At 38.6% G+C, this 27,430-nt stretch overlaps 1 protein-coding gene across 2 annotated transcripts in view; it reads right to left on the bottom strand.

Moving 5' to 3' along the window:
• Positions 1-27,430, bottom strand: part of CNNM4 (cyclin and CBS domain divalent metal cation transport mediator 4) — a 57,124-nt gene that overhangs the window by 9,438 nt on the left and 20,256 nt on the right. Inside the window, exons 2-6 of one of the 2 annotated variants that reach the window (XM_051976414.1) lie at positions 18,021-18,164; positions 16,448-16,579; positions 15,247-15,416; positions 14,719-14,818; positions 3,087-3,182 (exon numbers count right to left, since the gene is read on the bottom strand). In XM_051976414.1, coding sequence (XP_051832374.1) covers positions 3,087-3,182; positions 14,719-14,818; positions 15,247-15,416; positions 16,448-16,579; positions 18,021-18,164 — 642 coding nt within the window. The remainder of the gene's footprint in view (positions 1-3,086; positions 3,183-14,718; positions 14,819-15,246; positions 15,417-16,447; positions 16,580-18,020; positions 18,165-27,430) is intronic. The other variant, XM_051976415.1, reaches the window with a different exon arrangement.

Genomic DNA, 27,430 nt, shown 5'->3' with positions numbered 1-27,430 from the left:
ACGAAAGTACCTAGTTGGCCTTGATGAGTTTAAGTTCCAAGGTCCAAATGAACTAATCTGACTCTTTCTAAGGGTCATAGTGTTCTATGATTCATAGTTACATAGTAGAACCAGAAATACATCACTGCTCAGAAGATAACTTTGGTATGGAGTAAATTGAGTGTTGTTGCTAGAGGAACTGTGAAATTTCCCAATGCAATCACCATCACTCTCTCTGTTATGCCTCCTGGGCTCAGTTCACAGCCAGTTAGCAAGGCCCAAACCTGAAGCAGGAACTGATGGATCAATTTAAGGATTATATAGTCAACTATATGTAATTAACTAAGCAATATGGATTCTTTACTGTCTTGGATCTTTTCTCCATAGATTGCTAGGTTAATTTCTTCAAAGGACATGAATCTCACAGAAAAGATCCAAAAGTGGTTTGATTGATGCAATTAGTACAGTATCATTTGCAAATGTGAGTAAGTAAAATACCTGACCATGTTTTCAAGAATCTCTCTTCTATTCAGTCTGCACAGGACATCTTCCATTACCTTAACATTAGTGAGCACTTTTTAATCAGGTACACTTCTCTATTTTATGCCTTAAATAATATTTTTTTGGTAATCAAAAGATGATTAAACAATTTTCTCTATGATTACCATCATGGAAAGTTGTATGATTTTAAGACATAAAAAGGCCAAACCTTAAAATACATATATATATAGGTCTTTATATCTGTGTGGTTTGCTACTGAATCAAACTTTTCTGTAATCAACAAATTATAACCACAGAGGAGGTCTTGCATTCAAAGTGGCTTATCTTAACAGAAAGGAAGTGATTGTTCACAAATGTTGAAGTCATTTCCAAATTGGTTTATCCACAAGAAGTCAGACCAGAAGGGTCAAAATCAGTACCAAATTACACTGGTAAAAATGAAAAAAACACTATATGTAATTACTAACTAAAACATGATCCATGTCTGCTTTCTCATCTCATTGGTCTAGGTACATATTGAAGATATCCTTAAACAAAGTATAAAAAGGGAATAAGCTTCCTACAGATCACTTTCTACAATAAATCACATCTTCAACAAAAGCATTCTTTGTATAATTACTTTAACTCTAATAGTAACAGTTTTCAATCTAAATCAAACTTCAAATCTAAAATATCTACATTCTCTAGTTAGCTCAAGAAGGAAACTCTAGGTGAGTAAATGGCTTAGGGGATGGGAATAGAATGAAGAAAAAGAGGAACTTGAGAGTATTTGAGATTACTTTTGAACCTTACTATGTCCTCTGTATTATCTATTGCTCCAAGCTTTATGTCATCTGCAAATTTGCTAAGACAAATTTGTAGTTTCCATGAAAGCTTATTTTAAACATTTCCTATATGAGGCCTTTCTTGATCCCCGCCTGTAATTATTAGTGTATCCATCTCCACCTACCAAGATCTTGTAACTCTGTCCACCAGTGAATATAAGGCTGAAGGACTGGTCCTGAGTCACAAACAGTACTTGAAGCCCGGTCTTCCTGGGTTTAGGAATAGCTGTCTAACTGCTACACCATAACACATCTCCATTTACTTTGTATAGACATGGCTGTGCATTTTATCTCTACCTAAAGAATATAAACTCCTTGAGGGCAGGATCTATTTCATTTGCATCTTATATCCCAGCACTTAGCACAATGTTCAGAACCTATCTGGTGCTATGATCAACTGAGCAACCTGCAAATTTGATAAGCATCATTCATGCTTTCATCCTGCACTGATCCCTATAATACCTCACTATATATGTACCTGTCTCCAACTTGGCATCCAAGCATTAATTATATTATTTCCTAGACCATATTACTTTTCTTTGTCCACATAATTTGATGAATGACTTTGTCAAATGTTTTGCTGAGATCTAGGTAAGCTAGCTCTATAGAAATATAATAAGCCTGTCCAAAAAAAAAAGAAAGAAAATAAGTTTAGTCTGTCATGATCAGTTCTTAATTTTCAAAGATCACTGAGCAAGATGATCTTTGAAAATATCACAGGCAGGGGCAGCTAGGTGGCACAGTGAATAGAGCATCAGCCCTGAAGTCAGGAGGACTTCAGTTCAAATCTGGCCTCACACATTTTTAACATTTCCTAGCTATGTGACCCTAGGCAAGTCATTTAACCCCAATTGCCTCAGCAAAACAAAACAAAACAAAACAAAAAACCCAAAAAACAGAAACAAAAAATAGACCAAGTCTTACATATTCAATCTTATTAAGGTCAGGAGGACCTGAGTTCAAATCTGGGTTCACACACTTAACACTTCCTAGCTATGTGACCCTGGGCAAGTCACTTAGCCCCAGTTGCCTCAGCCAAAAAAAAAAAAAAAAAAAAAAGGAAAAAGAAAAAAGAAAAAAGAAAAGAAAATATTACAGGCAACGGCCTAATGACTATCTATGTTTGTTCTTTCAAGACCCAATGATATGTTTCATAGTTATCATGGACAGCATCAACTCCCCATGAGCCATTTTACTTCCATCTTATTCTATCTTAAGATCTTTTTTCTTGTCAGAAAATATAAACGCAATATCACATCTGAGAGTTGTGCCTTCAATCAGTCATCTACTCCAAAAAGCTGTCCTATGCCCTCTCTATCCACCATTTTTCTCCAATATTTTATAGCTTAAAAAAAAATTTCTGTTCATCTCAGATTTCTTTTCCATTCTCAGCTCATTCTGTATTTTAGCACTCCTGACAATTTAATAGGACCATGGCAGGCTTTTGTATTCATTCTTGTCAGTCCTTGGTCTCATCTTTTGTGCATGGCTTTTACACATCTAAATTGGCTGATGAGTTCCTCTACATTTATACCAGTCTCTTAAAATCATCAATTCCTTTTCTTCCATATGAGAATTGTTTCTTTCTCTGTCTTCAGAATTTCATTCACGAGAATTTTCCATCCTTCCTGAACAGACTTTCCCTGTAGGATTTTAGGTAGAATTTAGGTTAAGCTATCTCTGGGTCCTTTGTAATCCACTTTTCCAAAATCTAGGGTTCATGTCAGACTGCCCAACTCTTCTTCTGTATCACAAACTCTTTAAAACAGATTAGTCACTTACCCCTGAGGTTCCCATCATTTCCACCCAAGCAACCAGTTCTTTCTTGTAGGTCTGAATCAGGTCCAGAATAGAAGTTTCCCTTGATGATTTCTCCACCTTTTGAAGGATGAAAGCATCGTTAAAGAAAGTCAAGAAATTATTAGTGGCTCAGCTTTTGGCAGAAGAAGACAGCTCCGACAGATTTCTGGGTAACTGAAGTCCCCTGTCACTGCCACCATGACAAGCTTGTGATCTGTACCACTGATTCCTCATCCTTTTTCCTTCTGCTGTATAGGTAGACTGTAGGATCAATACTTCAATGTTATCACTTCTGCTCTGCTTCCCCCACTCTTCATCCAAAAGCTACCATACTTCCTTCTTTGGTTCCTAGATTTCCTCATGTAAGTATACTTAATATAGAATGCTAGTCTGTATTACTACCACCTTGAGTACCATGTCTCCTCAGATCTTGATGGTATCAAGATCCTGGATCCAAGAGCACTGGGAATAGTGGTGTACCCCAAACTACCCGACCTGCTTCTTTTCTAGGCCCTGTAGACATCAGTGAGGAATCTTTCTCACTGCCTCCAACAACAATTTCTGACCAATTGCTACTAATAGACAAATAGGCACAACAGCCCTGGGAATGGCAGCTCCTCAGACTGCCAATCCTGCTTCCAGCCAAGCTCCCACAGCTAGTAGCTGAAAGCTGGCTCTTCTGCCATTCACATGGCAGGTAAATCAGCCTAGCTGAAGGAGTAAGGCATCCTGAGAGACAGAAAGCAACACGTACCAGGCAGGTCAAATCACCACCAAAACTTGAACCATCATTTCTAATGGAAACACACCAGGGACCCTGAACCAAAGGGTCTTTGGAATAGCAATGCCTCTAACTCAGACCTTCTGCTGTCATCCTAGGAAACATCTGTACAGTAGCCTAGCAACAGTTCTCTTTATGCTACAGCCATCTACTAAAGACCCAGAAAAGAGAGTTCCTATTACTGAAGACCTGGGTACTTTCATATGATTGAGCATCAGGAACTGATAGAATTTTTTCAGTGGAAATGACATTAAAGAAGCAGCCTTACCACCTGCTTTGCTCCAGAATCCTAAGGACCACTGGCCTTTTCTATAAAAATTGCAGCCTGTTAGAATATAAGCTGATAGCAAAATAACGGTTTGGTCATGTATTCTTATTGTGTATCTAATTTATACTGTAATATATTTAACATCTACTGGTCATCCTGCCATCTAGGGAAGGGGGTGGGGGGAAGGAGGGGAAAAATTGGAACAAAAGGTTTGGCAATTGTCAATGCTGTAAAATTACCCATACATAATAACTTGTAAATAAAAAGCTATTAAAAAAAAAAAAATATAAGCTGATATCTCCAGGACTTAGCACAGTGCTTTATATATAGTAAGTGCTTAACAAATGCATCATTCATTAATTAATTTCACCTTGCTTCTTCCTTTCCAAACAAGGATGTGTGTGTGTGTGTGTGTGTGTGTGTACAGAGAGACACACACAAACACAACCTTTACCAGAGTCCCTATCCTACCAAATTTAAAATTTAAATGACATCTATGATATAAAAAAAAAATTTTTTTTCCATTAGGATTTTTAGTTCACCTTGTTTGTTTTATCCATCCTTTGTTTATCTGTATATAAATATTTGAGGCTATTGGTTTGGTTTTATTGCCAACTCTTTTCTTGCATTTTGTTTCCTGAGAATTTCTGGATATCTTTACTGCTATATGGAACATTTAGAGGAGCAGTTCGTTCTTTCTGATAACCTTGAGAAGGGAGAGCCATTTTTTGAATCCTTGGCTCTTTTTTCTATGTTTTTATCTACAACACACCTGATAACTGATCATCCAGGCTTTACCCAAAAATTTCCAATGAGGGTGTGATCCACTATCGTCTAAGACAACCTTTTCCTCCTTTAAGTAGCTCTAATTGTTAGCAACTGTTTTTTTACATCAAATTTAAGTCAATTTCCTTCTTTTCCCTAAGTTGTCCCCACTCCTGGGCATCAGAAGATAGCAGTGTGGCTCTTGGAATTTAGTTTGGTAATTAAACATATGTAATTTTCTCCTCCATCTCCTTTTTGATTTATAAACTTCTTTGACTAGATTTTTAAGAATCTAAGTAAATATATTCTTACGACTCATTATTAAAGTACATTCCCTCTCTACCCAAGAGTCTATCATCTCTATTTTTAACTATGGTCCATAAATTCACATCACATCCTCAGATATACCACCTTCTTAAACAGCTGCTTACTTCCCACATTTGTCTTTGTCTTCTCTTGAAGTCCTTGCCTTCAACTTGTGAGATATGATGAAAACACTATCTGTGTTCTTAAGGTCTTCAGTCCTTTGCCTGACATTTTATATATCTTGGCAATTTTATTAGATCCTTTCTGGTAGTCTTGTTTATGCTCTAGGAATCATTAGAAATCGTAGTCATCAGGTTTCATAAGTCTTGGGATGAAGCTCCATCAAGTCCAGGAAAACTGCCAGTGGACTTCTTTTTTGTTATCATTAACTCAACAGATAACTTCCCCAGCAGCCCCTGAACAGGGAGTCATCAGCCAGTACTACTTGTCTCTTCTTTGTATACTTTTTTGGATACTCTCTTACCTGATGAAACTGGATCCATGAAATTGAAGGGCAAGGAAAGATCTACTTCCTCCTCAAAGGATCAAGCTTACTCCTTTTAAGGAAGAAGTACATAGATTCTTAGATATAAGTGCAACTGGGACTATGTTTTCCAAGGTCCTTTCCAGTTCAAAAGCTATCATCCTTTGTGTCACAATTCTTCATCTTCAAGTTGCCTGGAATAAGCTAGGATTCCTTCTCTGCTTCTTCAGATATATTCTTTCTTCTCTGTTTATACATTCAAATTCTTCTTCCATTTTTTAAAAGAACACTTCATTTTTCCTGATAATCTAAAGAATAGAGAGCTATTCTTTGAGCCTCTGGGCCTCTTTTCCAGAAAGAAGATAAACCTGCACTTTAGACATAAATAGCAATCACTTAACCATTTCGAAAAGACTAACATTATGCATTCTATGTAATTCACTGCAAGACCTGCCTCTGTTTTCCATACTTTCTAGGAAGCAAGATCCTTAGTCCTTAATCATTATTGCTAGGTCAGGATATGATGTTCCAGGCTTTGTTCCTGGATCACAAGATGACTGACATAGCTCATCTTCTCCTTGTCCAATTTCCCTACCTAAAAATTAGGCAAAATGATATAGTGAAAAGAGCACTGGCCTGACATAGGAAAACTAAATTCTTGTTTGTACTAGCTCTTCCACTACTTAGCTTATATGGTGTAGGAGTTACTTCATCCTAAGGCTAGTTTACTCATTTACCAAAAGGTGGAAAGGAAGGATATTGGAGTAAATAATCTCTTTCTTTTTTTTTTTCCTCTCTTTTTTTACTGAGGCAACTGGAATCAAGTGACTTGCCCAAGGTCTCACAGCTAGGAAGTGTTAAGTACCTGAGACTAGATTTGAACTCAGGTCCTCCTTACTTCAGGCCTCGTGCTCTAACCACTGTACCACCTAGCTACCCCAGAGTGAGTAATTCCTAAGATTTACTTCTAAAACTGTTATTCTATGGGTTGGACAATGAGGCAGAAAGGCAGAATGGTAAAATTAGGGATCATAGAATTTCAGAGATGAAAGTATCTTCAGTAGCCATTTGGTATAAATGATTTTGGAAAAGTAATCCCTAATTATCTGACAATTGGTCATCTAGCCTTTACCCAAAAATCTCCAAGGAGGGGTCAATCCACCACCAACACCATAGAGTTGTCTTCTCTATTTATAAGTTTTTCCTTACATTAATTTTTTTTTAAATAGCATTTTATTTTTCCCAATTACATGTAAAAGAAATTTTTTTTTAAATTCTGAGTTTCAGGTTTTCTCCTTCTCTGAGACTGTAAGCAATTTAATATAGGTTATAGGTTGTACATGTGCAACTTTATAAAACACATTTCCTTATTAGTCACCTTACATCAACTGTGTCAATTTTCCTCTTTGCCTTAAGCTGCCCCACTCTTGGACATTAGAGGGCAGTAGAAACCCATTCTCTATTGGTTCCTTGACTTTAGATGTCTATCTAACTTGTGAAGGATAGTTAATATAGGTCCATACCCATATAGAGCTGCTATTATTTTATAAATTCTTTTTCTCCTAACATTCCTGTGAATCTTAAAGTATAAATGTTATAATCCTCAACTATAGGTGAACCAACAAACTCAGGACAAGTAGCTGGTGGTATAAAGAACCCTCAAGTCAGAAGACTTGGTTTTTAGTCCTTTGCCATTGACTCAGGGAAGTCTTAGCAAATTAATCTATTTTTATGGGCCTCAATTTCCTTGTCTGTAAAATGAGGGATTGGACTTCATGATTTCTATTCCAACTTTATATGCTAAGATTGAATAACTGGACCAAGACCACCACACAGCTAGATAAGTAAATGGGGAAGGAACATTTGTCATTATTTTGAAAATCTGGGCCCCAGTGACATGCATTCACAGCTACTTAAGAACTGAAAGAAGTTTCTGGCAAAAGAATTAGCTGTGAATTTTGAAAATTACTAGCAAATAGATTAGTAGGCATTAAATACAGAAAATGACACAGTGACCTACTTTTAAGGAAGTGAAGGGGAATTAAAAGGCAGATGGTTCTTTCCCAGTTCTATAAAGACACTAGAGCAAATCATTTTGTAACTATTTCAACACTCACAAATTACTGGGTAAAACCAATGACTGTAACCAAAGAACAGATGTTATAAACGAAGGGAAAATAACACATCTAATGCTAGACACCCAGGTTTTAGTAAAGCTTCTCTTACTCATTCCAAAATTAGACCAAGTAGGTTTTGTGTACAAAGACATATTCCCTTAACAGCTTGTTAAAGTCATCCCAAAGTGATCTGGAAGTCCAAAAGAATTACTCATTTTTTAAACTAGTGATTAATCTGATGCATTTGTTCAGCAAATTCTTATTAATAGTTCAAAAGACATCAAATGAATTGAAAATGACAAATGAGGACAGCTAGATAGCATAGTGGATAGAGGACCAGTTCTGGAGTCAGGAGGACCTGAGTTCAAATCCAGCCTCAGGCATTTAACACTTCCTAGCTGTGTGACCTTGGGCAAGTCACTTAATCCCAATTGCCTCTCAAAACAAAGACAAATGAGCAAAAATGGTCAGCTGAAGATAAAAGGAAGTTTGATAGAGTTAAAAATGAAGTAGCATATACTCCAAAGGAAGAGGCATTAATGGCATCTGTATGGACCACATGGGACAAACAAATAAGTTGGCAGAAGTGTAGCTAAAAATATATATGGGAGTAAAGCTGAATGTCAAGTTTTATACCCGAATTTTTAAAAATCAACTTCACAAGAATAAGATGCCAAGGCAAGGCGACATAATATTTCTCTGAGAAAAACTGAAAGGTTTTATGGAGCTTTAAGCTCAAAATGTGTCAATGACATGATATAGTCATGAACAACAACAACAAAAATCTGATGTGATCTTTAGCTCCATTAAATTGGGAGGTGGGGAAGAAGGGGACCTACTATATATCAATCATTTGACAAATAAATAGTATTTCATTTAATCCTCACAACTATTATTAGTCCTTTTTTACAATTAAGGAGACAGTCAGAGGTTAGATGATCTTTTAAAAGTCCTGTACATTTAATTCTGAGGCTGGATCTGAATTCAGGTCTTCCTGATCCAGGCCTCATGCTCTTTTCTTATGCCTCTGAAAGAGTTCTAGGAATAGATAGTGCTTCTGCCCAGTCAGACTAAATCTGGAATATTGCATTCAGTTATAGATGTCTTTTTTTTTTTTAGGAAAGATAATGACAAGCCTGAGACTCCCCAGAAAAGGGCAACCAGAATGGTGAGAAAGGCTTTGAGTATTTGTCACATGAGCTTCAGCTGAAAAAGTCACAGACTTTGAGGTTGGAGGGGAAGCAGGACAGTCATCTTCAAGTATCTGAAAATATTAAATTTATTTTGTTCATCTCAGAGGCAAACCAGAACCTGCCACTAGGCAGATCTAAAACTGATGTCAGGAAGTTCTTCATAGTTAGAACTGGTCCAAAAGTTCAATGAACTGCTTGGAAAGGTAGTGGGTGCCCCATCACTGGAGGTTTTTTGGCAGACGTAACATAGGGTTTTTGGGAATTTTTTCTCAATTTCAGTTGAACTAAGTAGGCTGAAGTCCCTTACTGTTCTATTATTTTTGTCATTCTGTGATCCTCAAGATGAATGTAATTCAACAATTTGCTGATATTATTTCTTGTATTTTTTTTTTAAAGTAGATGAAGTACCCAATCTATGGTCACAAAGATTTTCCAATTCTAGCTTCCATGTTTTTAATAATGATGTGGACAAATCAGAGGGGATCCTGGGAAGAACAGCCAAACAGGAATTAACAGAATGGAAAAGCAGGTAAATAAGGTGATTAAGAAACTGTAGCCAAATGTCCAGAGGGTTACCCTAAAGAAGATGACAACAAGCTGTTTTCCATCTCCATTAGAAGCAAACAAAAGCAAGCTTACACAAACTCCGGCAGCTTAGGTTTGGTGAGGAGGGAGGCTATGGTCCCTTCCTTCCCTAGAAGGGTGAAGTCAGTGAGCAGAACCAATAAAGGGAGGGAAGATGCAATTGACCTATCTGGATTTGTTTTAGCAGAGAGAACAGGGTGACCTGGATAGGGCAGGGCCAACAGAAAGCCATGCTCTTTAACCACAAACCATCCACAGAAACAACTAAGCAATAATATATTTAAGATCCCAGAAAACAGGTAATGAAGTCCACCTCCTTTTTTATGGCAAAGATGGAGAATACGTCAGCTACTGTCTTTGTACTGGATATTTTTGCTTTGCTTGTTAAAAGAGAGGGTTCAATTTCGAAGATGAGGTAGGAAATGATTGTGATATAACAACAAAAAGCTCCAATATAAAGTATGTGCTTTAAAAAAAAGATACTAACCCACTTGGCTACCTTTCATGGCTATGGCTGAGAAAGAATTCTTATAAATACAAAATACAGAGGTAATCAAAAAGGATAAACCAAATAATTGATTACATGAAAACTTTGCCACACACAAAATTATGCAAATAAGAAAGGAAAGAAAAGTTATCTACTGAGAAAAATATTTGCATCAGCTATCTCTGATAAAGTTGCTAAGATATAAAAAAAAACACAAATATATAAGATCATGAATCTTTTTGATAACTGACTCATGAACATTGAACAAGTAGTCTAAGAATATGGACACATAGTTCTAAGAATTAAAAATTGTTAACAAACGTATTAAATACTTATCTAATCACTAATAAAAATTTATTTATCCAAATGTTTTATCTCATATCCAACAAATTGACAAAGATAACAATATAAATAAGGAATAATCAAAGTTGAAGGGATTATGGAAATACAGGTATACAAAGATAATACAAAGCTGTGAATTGGTCCAACCATTCTGGAAAGCTATTTGGAATTATGCTGGTTAACGCGACTAAAAGACCCTTTGACACAGAGATCACACTGCTAGTTGAATCACCTCAAAGATATCAAAGATCAAAAAACCCTAAATACACCAAAGTATTTACAGGAGTTTTGTTTTTTTTTTTTTAATAATAACAAACTACAAATAACATAGGTACCCAATGATTGGGGAATTGCTAAATACACTGTGCAACATGAATGGAATTAAATATTACTGTGCTGTAAGAAACAATGCAAATAAAGTGAACTATATGAAACTTTTTTATGAACTGATACAAAGTGAACCAAATAAAACCAGAAAAAGAATACATTTAGTGATAACAACAGAAATGGAAACAAAAACAACTAAACTATATGAAAGGACTAATAAAGCTTGTTACTGAAGAGAGAAGAAATTGTGTCTCCTTTCCTTTTTTGCAGAGCTGGAGAACTACAAGTGTGGAATATTGCATGTACCATTAGACTTGATTAATGCATTGTTCACCTGGCTGAAATATTTGCTTTTTCCTTTTTTTTTTTTTTTTTTTTAAATTCTTTGTTACAATGAGTGGATCTTTGTGTGTGATGGTGGGGACTTTTTTTTTTTTTTTTTTTTTTTTTGCTGAGGCAATTGGGGTTAAGTGACTTGCCCAGGGTCACCCAGCTAGGAAGTGTTAAGTGTCTGAGACCAAATTTGAACTCAAGTCCTCCTGACTTCAGGACTGGTGCTCCATCCACTGTACCACCTAGCTGCCCCTGAGGGAACATTTTTAAAAGATATTAATATCCCTTCAGGTTAAATCTAGGTAAAAAGGAAGGAAATAAACCTTAAGGACCTACTATATACCATTATGTTGTACAGATTATTATCTCATTTGATCCTTACAACAACTCTAGGAGGTAGGTACTATTATTAGTCTCATTTCATGCCTCATGAGGAAATTGAAGCAAGTAGATATTAAATGACTTTATTAAGATTACATAGCTACTAAAAAGCTGTGGTAGCATTTGGACTCAAGCTTTTCTGACTCTGGATCCAGTTCTTAATCCAGTGTACCACCTTACTACCTAGTGGGGAAGTGATTGGTAAGGTTGGGGGGCAACCCCAAGAAGAAGGACTTCTTTAGCCATGCATTTTTTTTAAAGCATTAACCTTTCCCTGAAAGCAGGAAAATCAGAGGTCTGCTTGTCAGAAGGATGCCCAAGATAAGCTGAAGACACTGGCCCACAAGAGAAAGACCAGTGAACATCTGAGTACAAAAGCCATGATACAGAACTATGAGAATGGGACCTGGAGGCAGGCATAATGGTCCATAGACTATGATCAGCAGAAAAAGGAAACTCAGGGTAGAGCCAAAATTAAATTGAGTTCTGCCTAGGAAAGTATCTAAATCCCAGGGAGACTTAGTGACAAACCTCCCATTAGGTTAGGAAACAGGTAATGAGTAGTTAGAACTAGAGAAGAGTAATAGTAGCTGATAATTATAAGGCATTTTAAAATTCATAAACTGAATATTGTTTCATTTGATCTTTATGACAGTCCTGTGAGGTAAGTCCCACAGGTATTACTATTCCTGTTTTAAAGATGAGGAAACTGAGGAGATACTGAGGAATTATGTACAATATTTCAGATGCCAGATGACAAAATGCAGGGAAACTATCCTTCCTGTGTTCTGGACACTATTCCTCCAAAGTTAGTCAAAAATCACATTAACTTTTTGGTTCACTAATAATCCTTAATCTCTTTTAGATAAATTTATTGTCAGGCACACCTTCCTTCACCATCCTTTGTTAGTGGAGTTGATTTTTTTTTTTTCCCCAACTCCCTAACATCTTCTGGGAAAACCCATTATCTACCATGGTTGGTTAGTCAGTCAATAAACACAAGCATACTATTTGCTAAGCAATGGGAATACAAAAAGAGGCAAAAGGCAGTCTCTCAGACATAAAAAGGTTACATTCTAAAAATGGAGACAACAAAATTAAACAAACAGGCTACATACAGGATAAACATGAAATAATTAAGAGAGGAAAGGGTTTGGGAAAAGTCTCTTATAGAAGACGACAGGACTTAAAAGGAAGCCAGGAGGTAGAGATGAGGAAGGGAGGCACTCCAGATTATGGTTAGATAAGGAGATTTCAGAATTCTTGAACATGGAGATGGTTTTTAGATGACTAATGGCAAGATCAAGGATATGACCATCTTTGTGTGTGTGATTAATAAGTAACTAAGTGATTAGGAACTGAGTTTGAGGGCGAGTCACTATGTATGGTGAGGTCTCCTAGACTGATGTAGAAATTGGGGAGGAGAAAAAAGTGTAAGTCAGATATCAAACTCATAGAGAGAGGAAGGGGAATGACCTGGGGGTCTGTAGTCAACAACTACCAGGATTTTAACTCGGTGGTAGATACGAAAAGCATGGATCTCAGAGGACTTATGGAATGACAGAGAGAAGGAGAGAAAGGCTGTGTCCCGGGGGAGGAAGAGTCAGATTTTAGTAACAGAGGGTCAGACAGAAATCACTCTGATTGCCCCTAACAGCTTTCTCTCAGGGGACTTAAGCAGTCAAAAGGAGGTTTATCCCAAAAAAGGGAGTAAAAGAACTCAAAATTACACAATATACAAATTCCTTGAGGGCAAAGATTGCTTAATTTTTACGACCCTCTCTTTACCACCTCCCTCTGCCCTCAGCACAGTAACTGTCACTTGTAGGATACATAGATATGTAAACACCAGTCGATTAACAAAAATCCTGAAAACATCGAAGTATACCGTTAGCACCAGCAGAGGGTGCTCTTGTATGTCAAACCACTGACATGAGTTCAACAGCACCCCAACCTGATACTCCCCCAAAAGGTTAGATATTCCATGTTCTCAAAGGAACCAGAAAGTGAACTTCAAGTTAACCTTAGAGATTAATCCAATTCCTTCAGTTTTCAAGTAAGAAAATTAAGAGTCGGAGGAGTTAGGGGGTTTTCCCAAAGTTGCATGAGTTAGGAAAGTAGCCCCAGGGTCAGCTCTTTCCATAGGGTGTCCAAGACATAAGAGTACAGAAAAGAGAATGTCGGGCATGGCCCCAAGGACTGTGAAGGGAAATGGAAAGGAAGCCTGATGACTTGTTTGTGCTACCAAGTTTAACCTGCCACAACATTACCCACATCTAACTCCTTTTCTCAAATGTCTAGTTCTTTCTTCATTCCTTAATCCTTGACCACTGTATCTATGCTCTGTCACTGAGCCTTTCTAAATCCTTTGCTTCGTTTTTTGCTATGAATTTGTCTAATTTCTCCTCCTGAATTTTTATACCATTAGAATAAAATGTTAGCCATAGGAAATACCCAAGCCAACTGGAAATTGGGACTTACTCATCTTCTTGTCCATCTTGAACTATCTTAACAAACTCCTGCTCCCAATCCCATTGTCTCCATCATTACTACTTTCCTAGATACCCAGGCTTGAAACTTTAGAATCCCTTGGCTTCCTCCCTCTCAATCCCAATCAATCAATCAATACTTACTAGGCCCTTCTCTGTTTAAATCTGTGCTGTTCCAAAAGATCACCTTCCTGAGTTGTTGAGCCTCTCCTACTCTTTCATTCATTTTGTATATTGATGTTAAATCAATCTTCCTTAAATACTGCCTTTCTTATGTCACTTTTTCTGTTAAAAAAACAAAAACAAACCATCGACAACTCCCTAATTCCTTCCTAGCACATCAAGTCTAATCTAAATCCCATTTCTTGGCTTTCACGCCTCCCCATTACATTCTGATCCTCCCTGCCTATCCAACCCTCCCAATTTTGAATGTCATGCCCATTATCCAAGGATCCCACCTACTTCGTGAAAGTTTCCTTGCCTACTTTTAACTTCCATGGTTTCCCCTTTTCCTCTAAATTCCTATTACTCCTTATAATTTATACCATTCAGCTTAGTATTTAATTATATGTCACTGTGTATGCTATGCTATTGATTCATGTGTTTTTATTTCTGAACTATTAGAATGAAAACTCCTTGAGGAAAGGGCCCAACTCATATATTTTTTTCTACATATACATTAAAAACTTGTGGTTATTTAACTTGACATTCCCATATAAACCCAAGTTTGGAGTCAGCTATAATATGTCAACTCACCCATGCTAAGAGGCGTGGTAAGCGCCATGACCCCGTAGTAGGAGAATGCACCTGTCTCAAACTTCATGTTCTCCTTCCCAGCTTCCACTTCCACCTTTCCCTGAAAGGACATGGGTATGAGGGCTACAAATAAAGGAAAAAGGAAAACAAGACCAGAAAAAGAAGAAAAGCAGAAAGAAGGTAGGGTAATTTGGTTCCATCTAGCTGAGATGAAGAATAATATTTTTAGAGCCTTAAAGAATTGGGAATAAGTAGCTTTCTTAAGGATAAGAGACAATGTGACAAAGAAGGGCCTCTGTAGCATTGTGCCTTAAAGTTTTTTGTGATCAGGATGACAAAGCTCAAAAAAATGGAAGGGCAGAGTTCCGAGTTCCCTATATACACATGACCTTATTATGACAGGAGAGCAATATGCAGCACGACATTGGGGAAGAAGTAAGGTTAAAGGAGATCAAGCCCAGAGAGAAGGCAGGAAGGAATGGGAACAGGGATCATGAAGCTGCCTATGTAATAAAAGGGAGAGCTTACCTGTAATATGAGGATGAAATAGTCAGCAGCTTTGTTTCGAACATAAAGGTAATGACGGGCAGCAAATTTATGGCGTTCATCAAACTTTAGCTCTTGAATGACATCTGGGTACTTTAGCAAACGAAGGAGGATCTTCTCAGACATGATTGAGGAATTGAATAGGGGCAACTCTATGGAAGATAGGAAACAATGCTGTCATTAGAGTTCCCCTGGTAGTTGTTTACAGGAACCTTCAGAATGTGGCATCTAGTTAACAGTTTCCTTGCGTATACATTTGTAAGGAAGGGTAGTTAAAAGTTCCTGTTTAGATCCCCAACGGAGAGATCCAGATCCCTAATGTTCCATCACTATTAAGAGGAAATGCCATATATTCCTGATCTCAAAGAATTCTGCCAGGAAAACTACTGAAGGAATGATGAAGGAATCAATTTGGAGGCAGGGGGAAAGAAACTGAGAAGATGGATGGGAAGGGGAAAGCAGCACGAGGAGAGGAAGGTATTCCACATGGGGCTTCAAGTTCCCCTGACATAAGGGCAAGAAGTCAGGAATGTCTATTTTGTTAGCTCTTTCCTGAAGTAACTATAAGATAGAGGAAGTGTTAAGGGAAGCAAAACAAAGAACTACTCTTACAATATATAAGGGAGGATCATAGGTCTGGTCAAAGGCCACACAAGTATTACAAACATAACTCTATTACATGAATATGAAAACATGTATCTTGTATGCATAAGCACTAGGGTTATAAACACCTCCTCTTCCTTTTTACATGTCTTTGTATAGGGCCAAAGCCATTCATCACCAATGGACCTACACAGACCATCCCCTGCCTGATACCAACTTTCTCTCCTCCCCAGTGATCTGACCCACCCAGCACCATTTTCATTAGGGTCCCTTCAGATCTTTAACTCCTAATTCTACATTCTTGATGGAAATGTGGAATAGATCCTTGTTTATAATGCAAACAACCTACAATCCCAGGGGAAAATCAAGCTTATCCTCTCCAGAGGCAGATATACTGTCCTTAACCCTTCACATACTCTTTACATTGTGTTACTTCTTACTACAGAGTTGGCCAGAAGTTAAATGTTTGTTTGTTTGTTTTTTTAATCACCATCTCTAAATTCCTTGAAAACTTCACATTATGTTTCATAAATGAATATCCCATCCACCCTATCCCATCATTCTTTTCTCATGGGCTTACCCGTTGCCAGGAATCGATGAGCAGCCAGAAGCAGCTGAGGTGAGATTTTCACTGTCAACTCATTGTCCTTGAAAGCTGAGAAATCTCGCTTGTTCTTTTGATTGGTTACTCGTTTTCGGCTCCGGTTGTCAGCTGCAAGAGAAGGGGTATGCATTCAGTTTGGCCTGATGGTCTTGTCACCCTGAATTGTCCCAAAAAGGAAGAAATTGTTTCTCCCACGTTCTGACCCTCTCAACCTAAGCATAACAAACTCTAGGTCAGTTCATAGCGCCAAGGTTGTGGCCAATATATGAAAATAGGAGGAAATGTACAATAATGCTTTCAGTTAATTGAACATCAGGCTGTTGACAGGGCCTCCAATCCCCTTGAAAGGATGGTGGCCTTGCTGCCATGCTTTTAATCAGGATTCTTTTGGGTTTTTTAGATGTCTGTATACAAATATATTATCACAGAATCACTGATTTTTATTTAAAATCTGAAGGGACCTTAAAGTCCATCTAGTCCAATCCCCAAATTATACAAAGGAAACTGAGGCCCAGAGCATATGGGCCTTATACAAAGCTCAAATACATTATATATCTGTTCTTAGAGATTTACCTATGCCTTTATATGTATGTATTGATATGTGCATGTATTTTCTTTTCTTTTCTTTTTTTTAATTTTATAGTAACTTTTTATTGACAGAACCCATGCCAGGGTAATTTTTTTACAACATTATCCCTTGTACTCGCTTCTGTTCTGATTTTTCCCCTCCCTCCCTCCCTCCACCCCCTCCTCTAGATGGCAAGCAGTCCTATATATGTTAGATATGTTGCAGTATATCCTAGATACAATATATGTTTGCAGAACCGAACAGTTCTCTTGTTGCACAGGGAGAATTGGATTCAGAAAGTAAAAATAACCCGGAAAGAAAAACAAAAATGCAAATAGTTTACATTCATTTCCCAGTATTCTTTCTTTGGGTGTAGCTGCTTCTGTCCATCATTTATCAATTGAAACTGAGTTAGGTCTCTTTGTCAACAATATCCACTTCCATCAGAATACATCCTCATACAGTATCGTTGTTGAAGTGTATAATGACCTCCTGGTTCTGCTCATTTCACTTAGCATCAGTTCATGTAAGTCTCTCCAAGCCTCTCTGTATTCATCCTGTGCATGTGTGTGTGTGTGTGTATGTATATATATATATTATAACATATACCTATTATAGTGCCAAGAAACCAGTAGTCACATGTTTGTTGCATTCATGTAGCACAAGTTTTTTTTAATTTATTTTTTCCCCTCAATAGTATTTTATTTTTCCAAATACATGTAAAGATAAATGTAATATTCATTTTTGCAAGACTTTCTGTTCCCAAATTAGGACTAATATATTCTTTTGAAAGGTAAGAGGAAGGAGAAAATAACTTTTGGTGATCAGTTAAAAAAAAAGAAAGAAAGAAAGAAAGAAAGAAAGAAAGAAAGAAAGAAAGAAAGAAAGAAAGAAAGAAGAAAGAAAGAAAGAAAGAAAGAAAGAAAGAAAGAAAGAAAGAAAGAAAGAAAGAAAGAAAGAAAGAAAAAGAATGTGCCTTACTGTACATATCGGACTCATCCAGGATCTCCGATTTAATGATCTCTTCAATGACATCTTCCAGAGTCACCAATCCCAAGACTTCATAAAATGGGTCACCCTCACCCTCATTGTTCACCTTCTGCACGATGGCCAGATGTGACTTCCCTAGGGAAAAAGACAGTGATTCAGAGCAGAAAGAAATATCAGAGACTAAAGGTTAATCCTTCCAGTTGGAGCACAAATTTCCCTCCAACTATCTTCTTTAAGGAACATTTATTTGTATACAAGAACATGTAAGCTTAAAACAGATACAATCACCTAGAATAAAAGTTTCTGCCTTGATGAGTCAATAAGTAGTTACTTGGTACCTACTTTATATATCAATTGGAGACCATGCTAGGCACTAGGAATACAAATACAAAAGTAAGACAGACCGTAACCTCCAGGAGCTGACATTCCATTAGGAGATATATTTTACAGGAGACAGTCTACAAAAGGTCAGAGGGTATCAGGGTGAATGACATTCAGACTTATCTATGTTTTGTTCTCTTAAACATATAGAGTATACTGAGAGTTACTAATGACAGGTAGGCACCATGTCGAAAACCTTACTTATGCTTGGACATGCCCTGTGTACCTGTGTGTGTGTACACAACGTGCAGACAATCATTCATTCATTTGACAGGAATTTATTAAGCACCAACTAACTGTGCTGGGTGCTGGGAATACATTCTGGGAGTTTTCATTCTATTGGACTATATGCCCACAAATAGGGCATAAGGGTGACACACATTTCCAAATAGCTTTCATTTTTCCACAAAATTATAATTTTCCCATGACACATACATAGCCACATATCTATTGCCCACAAAATAGTTCAAGGCACATTTTCTTAGTTCTCAAAGTTATTAACAAATTAGCCCAGGCTATGATTAGACCATTCAAAGGCTGCAATTAGAGAGGGGGCTGTCCACTTCACACAAGGACAGGAGGGCATGAACTAAAAGAGCCCACAAATGACCAGAGCTATGGGAAACTGCTTAGCTTCCCAGCTTGGGCTTTGGAGAGCAGGCAGAGGCTTGTCAAAGGATTTCTCATTCATCAGACTTTCATCTGCAGAGCAGGGAAAGTTTATTTCTGACTCTCTCCCAGAACACTTGGGAGAGTAAACAGATGATAAGGACTGGCCTAATCCATAAATGGGACCATGTAAATCCTATACACATACAGACATATGGAAATATCACCAAGACAAAAGGACTTGTGAGGAAAATGTCAATTCCATGCTGGTGCCTACCTTTTGCTAAGTGTATCAGACAGAATACTATACTGTAAATCTTAAATCAAGCAGCAACAAAATTAGTGCCTATTCTTCGTCATAGGGTCCAGCTAAAAAGCCAGAGCCCTTCCATAATTTTTCCTGACATCAGGAGAATTCTAGTGTTAAGTCTACGGTAAAGACAATTTAATGACAGCAATGTAAATCTATGGTAAAGACAATTTGATGATAGCAATCTAATTATAGACTTTTTTCCCCCAAGTTTCCCAGGTCAAGAAAGACCAATCCTCCTCCCTGTCCAAGGTAGAACAAACTTGTTTAGTAGCACTTGCTACTATTTCCCCAAGATCCTCCTCCCTTCTACCCAATTCTCCTCTTTCTGTCCAGACCACCACCATTCTTGTAGTCTCTGAAGTTTATAACCTCAGCATCATACTGAATTGCTCACTCTCTTTCACTTCACAAACTGGCTAATCTTGCTATTTTTATTTGTATAGCGTCTTTTTGTCGGATCCCTCCTCTACACTTACACAAACATCACTTTCAGCTTAGGCCTACATCTTCTCTCATTGCACCACTGAAAAAGCCCCCTAGTTGGCCTCCCTGCCTCCAGCTGCTTTCTTCTCCAAGCCATTCTCTACACAGGTACCAAAATCACTTATATACACATATGTTTATTTGACCATATTCTCTATGGCTTTTTTTAAAAAGCGAACAGTTTGATCTCTTCTGTTTCATTATGCTATTATGCTGCTTCTCAAGCTGGCTAAACTCCTTTCTTTCTGATACATAACCATCCATCACTCAAGTCTGTATCTTTGGCCCAGTCATGCCCCATATCCACGAGCTCCTTCCCTCTGCCTCAATGAATCCTTCTGTTCTTTCTTTCTTTTTTTTTTTTTTTCTTTTATATTAACTTTTTATTGACAGAACCCATGCCAGGGTAATTTTTTATGGCATTATTCCTTGCACTCACTTCTGTTCCGATTTTTCCCCTCCCTCCCTTCACCCCCTCCCCTAGATGGCAAGCAGTCCTATATCTGTTAAATATGTTGCAGTATATCCTAGATACAATATATGTTTGCAGAACCAAACAGTTCTCTTGTTGCACAGGGAGAATTGGATTCAGAAGGTAAAAATAACCCAGGAAGAAAAACAAAAATGCAAATAGTTCACATTCATTTCCCAGTGTTCTTTCTTTGGGTGTAGCTGCTTCTGTCCATCATTTATCAATTGAAACTGAGTTAGGTCTCTTTGTCAAAGAAATCCACTTCCATCAGAATATATCCTCATACAGTATCGTTGTTGTATCGTTGTTGAGGTATATAATGATCTCTTGGTTCTGCTCATTTCACTCAGCATCAGTTCATGTAAGTCTCGCCAGTCCTCTCTGTATTCATCCTGCTGGTCATTCCTTACAGAACAATAATATTCCATAACATTCATATACCACAATTTACCCAACCATTCTCCAATTGATGGACATCCTTTCATTTTCCAGCTTCTAGCCACTACAAACAGGGCTGCCACAAACATTTTGGCACATACAGGTCCCTTTCCCTTCTTTAGTATCTCTTTGGGATATAAGCCCAGTAGAAACACTGCTGGATCAAAGGGTATGCACAGTTTGATAACTTTTGGGGCATAATTCCAGATTGCTCTCCAGAATGGTTGGATTCATTCACAATTCTACCAACAATGTATCAGTGTCCCAGTTTTCCCGCATCCCCTCCAACATTCATCATTATTTTTTCCTGTCATCTTAGCCAATCTGACAGGTGTGTAGTGGTATCTCAGAGTTGTCTTAATTTGCATTTCTCTGATCAATAGTGATTTGGAACACTCTTTCATATGAGTGGTAATAGTTTCAATTTCATCATCTGAAAATTGTCTGTTCATATCCTTTGCTTCTGTTCTTTCAAAATGCAACTCAAACACCATTGTCAACATGGTACTTTCCTGATCTCCCCAACTGCTCTCCTCTTTTAACTTGCATTTCCCCATGCTGCATTTCTTTCTTATTTATTCTGAATATGATTCCACATGTCTAATATTTGATGATCAATTTATACACGTGGTCTTCCACCAGAGAATATAAGTTCCTTAAAAACAGAAATTGTTACATTTGTTTTATCTTTGTAATACCAGTGCCTTGCCCATAATAGTTGCATAATAACTGCTTGTTTGGTGATAGGCAGACTTTTATATGGCACTTTTATGGTGCTCAAAATCACCCAGCAGGGCCTACAAAAAAACAGGAAAGTAAAGGGTGCCTATCGGAGATAAAAAAAAATTCCAGTATTTGAATGTAATAGAATACTACTGTGCCATAAGGAACAATGATGAGGATGATTTCAGAGAAACCTAGGAAGGCTTACTGAACTGAAAGACCTCCAAATAGAAAGAGACAAATATAAGGAAAACTCCAAGCAAATTAAGAGTGGCCTGATGGCCAGAGAAACTTGGGGCCTGAGAAGCTAGGTAGGGTAGAGAGCAGAGAAGAGTACATAATTTCTCAAGTTAGCAGACTTGAGCCTATCAACTGAAAATGAAGATCATGAGGAAGTGGGGATGCTGCTGCAATGTGTTAGGAGTCTCTTATCCCAAAGGAGATCTCAGCTCAGTTTTATTTTTTCACATATATTTTACAACTGGGAGGGTCTTCAGAGACCAACCAGTAATTTTACCCCAGGAGAAAGTGGGGCTCAGAGAAAGGTTCTACAAGGCAGCTAAAATGGCAGACCTGGGTAGCTATGTGATTAAAATCCAAGCCTCAGTCTGCTGAACATTCTTCTGTGCAACATTAGAATCCTCTTTTTTTTTTTTTTTGGTTTTGTCTTTGTGGACAATTTTCCCCCTTCCCAAATTCACTCTTCTCCCTCAGGAAGGTAGCTTTCTACTTAGTAACATGTCTCTTTAAGGGAAGGAGTGATCCTTCTTATCCCAGGGTCTCAATAATCTGAGAATACTTCATCCCACCCACAAAACCCTCAAGCCCCACAAACCCACCCCACAGGCTCTTGGGGAGACACACATCAGGACAAACAAACAATTTAAAAGTTGAGTTAGGTCTCTCTGGCTAAAGCTATGATTTCAGCTTTAATGACAGTAATTATACGTTATAGAGTTAAAATGAGCTAATTCTTTTTGTGGGATCATTTTGCTGTCCTCAGCCAAACTGTCTTCTCTTTGGTCCATGTACTATAGTAGATGGAGGCAAGAAGACTTGAGTTCAAATCCACCCTCTGACACTTATTGGCTGTGTGACCTTTCAAGCTCCTTTTTCTCTCTGTCTCAGTTTCCTCCAATGTTAAAGAAGGCCTTGGAGGTCCTTTTCAGCTCTAAATCTGTAACCCTGCATATCCTCTGGGAACCTCTTCAGTTGCGTTGGATTCCCTGTTGTCCATTCCTCCCCCTCCTCCCCTGCCCTTCACAAGAAAGAGCCAAGTCTCTCACATTTAAATTCCAAAAATCAGGGCATGGACAATGTATTGATGTGCTAGGGTCAAAGGAGAGTGTGTGCACACACACGAGCACACACACACACAAATCTCACACACACACTCACTCCCCTCTGCAGGCCCTCGTGACACCATCAGATCTCATTACGCTCAGTGTCAGAGAACATTAGAGCTATGTAATTCAATCTCCTCGTGTTCATAACAACATTGGTAATACCTGATGCCAGCCTGCCACTTACGGCGAGTGTGACGGGAGGACCTAAGTTCAAACTGCCCTCAGATGTTCATCAGCTGTGTGACCCAGGGCAAGTCACTTAACCTTGTCTGCCTCAGTTTCCTCATCTGTAAAATGAGCCAGAGAAAGAAGTGGCCAACTAGTCCTGTATCTTTGCTGAGAAAATCCCAAATGGAGTCACAGAGTCAGACACGACTGAAATGACTTAGCAACAGCAAACTGAAGCTCAGAAAGGTCACCCAGCAGACAAGTATGAAAGGTGTGGTAACCTCCAGTCTTCCCGACCTTCCTTCAGTATTCCCCACACTGCTGCTCACACCCGCCCGCTCTAAGGCCCAAAGTCACTGGCAGCAGGAGAAGCAGACAAACCAGGTAACCTGGACCTGCCTAGTCCTCTCTCTGCTACAGTACGATTATCTCCATATTCTATTACAAACATCTGGTCTGATAATGTCCCCTTGGGAGAGAAAAGTGATGAATAAAATATAACTGTGCTAAGCAGGACTATAAGAGTTCAGGATTTGTATTAATTCTGACACTGGCAAATGTTACTCAGCAAAAGTATGTCATAGATGGCATTACTCAGGACTTGGATGTTTATGATACATTAATATGAAACATAATTGTTAAGTTCTAATGATAGTAATTTTGATGAGCTCAGCCCATTTTAATTAGCTGTCTTTTATAGTTTATTTTATTGTCTTTTTATTTATTATAGTAATGGAAAAAGAATAGTTACATTTCTTTTAAAAAATTGCCTGCAACTTGGAGAAAAAACTCTTCCACCTTCTTTTCCACCTAAAAAGTGAGCTTTCATTGAACACCTTTTAAGAGCAGACCAGGAACCAGTGATGGGGCTGGGGAAAGAGATGAAGCAAGCCTCTAAGTATTAGTTAATACATTCTCCATTCCACAAATGCTGATAAAACAGCTACTGTATGACAGGCAATCTCAAGGAGTTGGAAGCCAGAAGTCATTGCTCTAACCTAGGCTCAGTGAGGGGACTTGCAGCCAGGTCACACAACAGAGGTCACAAGTGATAAACATGAAAGGCTGGTTTTCCTCTCACAGCAGCAATGCAACCCTCAGTCCTCAAATACCTTAGAAGAAGAGAAAGGATGACTTCAGAAACCAAATTGGGGAAAAGGGGAAGAGGACTTTAAGACAATGATTGCTCTGCAGTTTTTCTGCAAGCTTTACCAGGACTCCTAGCCTTAAGAGTCAGAAAGGAGCTCAGAAGCCATCTAGTCCACTCCCTCATTTTGCAGCTGAGTAAATGGAGATCCAAGGGAGGTGAAATCATTTTTCCAAGGTCACCCAAGGGTGTTAAGCATCTGAAGCTTGAACTCTGCCAGGTCTGTCCTTTATTCAAGTCCAATCTGCTGCTCTTCTCCCTGCCCTCCTCATATTTTACCCAGTGACCTCTTCTTGAAATGACCTAGTCTGCTAGTGTTCCTTTTTTTATTAGAATGGAGGGAATATAAAGGGTAAGAACTGGGGACAAATCAATAGGTTAACTCAAACATAGTTTGAGATATCCCAGCCTCCCATAAATTCAGATTCTGCAAACTCTACCCCATGGAGGAGAAAGTGTGGAGAACCATTACTGATGGTCCCTATTTCTGGGCTAGCTAAAAGTCCAAGGCCGCTTTCCCATAAAATTCTTTACAAATAGTTACAAGATACGAAGGCATAATCAGACACTGGGTTTCCAAGTCTGTAATATCTTTTGAAGAGAACCATTCACTTCCCTCTCATCTCTCCTGCATATGGAAGGAAGTGTCCTAAAACTTACTATACTTTGATCTCCCTGGCTCATCTCTACCTGATCCTAGAGACCAGTAAGAAAAAGAATTCACAAATTTCAATGGTTCCAATATCACTAAACTACCCTTCTCCACTATTAGCATCTCAGATTCCTTAGTTCAATTTCTGATTTTGTCCCCACCTAGCAAAGTCTATAAAGTAAATCCCCTTCAGGTTATTCCAATAAGGGAGGTGGGGGGAGGGGAAATAACTGATCCACCCTCTGGCATGTTTCTTTAGGGTTTGAATTCAGGAATTGTATTTTCTAAATTTTCCTTGAAGTTGAAAAGTTATTAGATGATTAATCATAAAAATTATTTTTGTGAAACTAACGAATCTTTAAAAACCAATACTGATTTTAAGAATTAACTAAAATTTCAAAGTATCAACTTCTAAATGATAACACATTGAAGATACTTATTTGGGCCTGGGCATAACTCCTGTGCCTTCACCAATGATTCCAAACCAATCTCTTGAGGGGCTGGACCAGGTCTGAGCACTTTAATTCCAAATCCCATAAGAAATAATGAACTAAAGGTTATTAATCCCTACGGTATGAAGACATGGCAACAACTCTAGCACGAGTTCAAGCAGGAGGAGGGTTCGCTCTGCCTTCCCAGGACTTTCCCCTCCTCTTCCCTACCTTCTCTCCAGCCCAAAGGAAGGATTAAACTGGCTAACTCCCTAGCTATTAATAGGTGCTGACTTCAACCAGCAAGAGGGCCTGCAGGCAAAGGAGGGCGAGGTGAGGCCCAATCCCGTAAGAAAGCCCAAGGGCGGCTCTCACTCCAAAGCAGCCCGGAGGGTGGAGGTTGCCCCAAGGAAAACCTTTGCTCTCCCTCTTTTCGAGGTTCAGTCTCTACTTTCCCGCCACTCCCGAGCTCTCAAGCACAGCTGCTCAGGTTGGTCTGGCTGTGTAAATCTGCAAACAAAGCCCAATCCATATTATCTCCAGCTTTCTGGAAAGGGCACAGTTGCTAAGGCTGAGAAGCACGGTCAAGAACCAAGGGCATCAGTTGCCAAAGAAGAGCACGATTGATTAGAATATTTTAATAAAGATTTGTTGACCGAGACAAAGTTATCCCCCTTCCCCAAGGTTCACTTCTCCCCAGAGCTCAGGAAAATCTCTTTGGGGCTGGCCTCGAGCCCCCGACCAGACATTCCCTGGATATGCAGAATTCCCAAAACAAGAACACAGACTGATGAAGAGCGACTACAGCAGGCTCCAAGGGCAGTCTAGAAGCTCAGCCAAGGAGGCTCCGGGATCTAGTGATAGCCCTGAAAGTTGGAATCAAAGGCTGGGGAGAGCCGAGGGACTACACTCTAACTGGCAAGAGCACCGGAAGGGTTACCAGCCCCTCCAGAAGTGGACCGGAACCACAGAAGCCCTAGGGCAGGCTTCTCCCACCCCTAACCAAAGATCTGAAGGAAAAATCTAGAAGATGCAAATTATCTCAGCTCTGACTCTAAAACAGGAGATTGAATCCACCCCAGGAGTCAAGGAAGGGAGTAGAAATAAGCCACTGTCTGGAGCAAAGATGGGGTGTCTGTTTTATTTTTGCATATTAAAGACCCAAACTAGCTCAGAAACTGGATGGTGCAATGGATAGAGGGCCAAGCCTGGAATGGGGAAGACTCGTCTTTGGGAGTTCAAAACTGGTCCCAGATACTTTCTAGCTGTGTGACCCTGGGCAAATCCCTTAATTCTGTTGGACTTAGTTTCCTCATCTCTAAAATGAGATGGAGAAGGAAATGAAAAACCATTCAAGTTGGAAATAAAAAAAACAAACAAAAAACTGCAAAATGAATGTTAAAAAATTGTTTTTATATGTAATTGGGAAAAATTTTAATATTATTTAAAAATTATTTTCTGTAAAAAAAAAAACTGTATTTTAAAATGTATAGCCAGTTAAGGAAAAGAGAGAAAGACAAGAAATTCCAAGGGAAAGAGAAAGAGACACAGAGAGGGAAAAGAGAAAGACAGAAACAGACTCAGATGAAGATTCACCAATAGAAAATGAAAGAGAAACAAACATCAAGCGTGCTAGAAAACACACGCAAAGAAATATACATGGAAAAACTGAGAATAATCTAATGGCCTAATTAGACTCTCAGCCTCCAATTTCTGCCTTTCAATCAATGGAACATTTATTAAGTACCTACTGTGTGCCAGGTACTAGAGCCTTCCTATCTATCCAAAATCATCTCCCTCCAAAAGCACAGATCAGACCCGATTCACTCACAGCAGGGTTCTCTCAATGCCTCCAGGCCACAAGAAAAAATGCCTCAACTTGACCCTCAGCTCTACCGGCCCCCCTCCCATTGATGTGGGAAAGATTCCTTTCTAGATTCCCATCCTCTCCTAATTAATAATGTAAATTTCCCTTTAACTCACAAATCCTGGTCCCTTTGAATTCCAATAGAAGATCTGACCTGTTCCCAGCCCCACCCGGATATGAGCCAACTTTGGGGCTACACCTGAAAGCCCCTCGAGCTAAGTCTCCTATTATAAAAAGGCCGCGCTGGGAACCCCTCTTTGCAGATTCCAAACATGGCTACCATGTGAGGACCCTCTGTCCAGTGCCCTCTTTATCTCTACCTTCTCCTATACTTTAACTTTGCTTATCTAATAATAAACCTCTTTTATCAA

This window comes from Antechinus flavipes, chromosome 2 (genome assembly GCF_016432865.1).
Source record: "Antechinus flavipes isolate AdamAnt ecotype Samford, QLD, Australia chromosome 2, AdamAnt_v2, whole genome shotgun sequence".
NCBI classification, from domain to species: Eukaryota; Metazoa; Chordata; class Mammalia; order Dasyuromorphia; family Dasyuridae; genus Antechinus; species Antechinus flavipes.
Note: the sequence above shows the minus strand (reverse complement) of the source record. Positions and strands in the feature narration are given on the sequence as shown.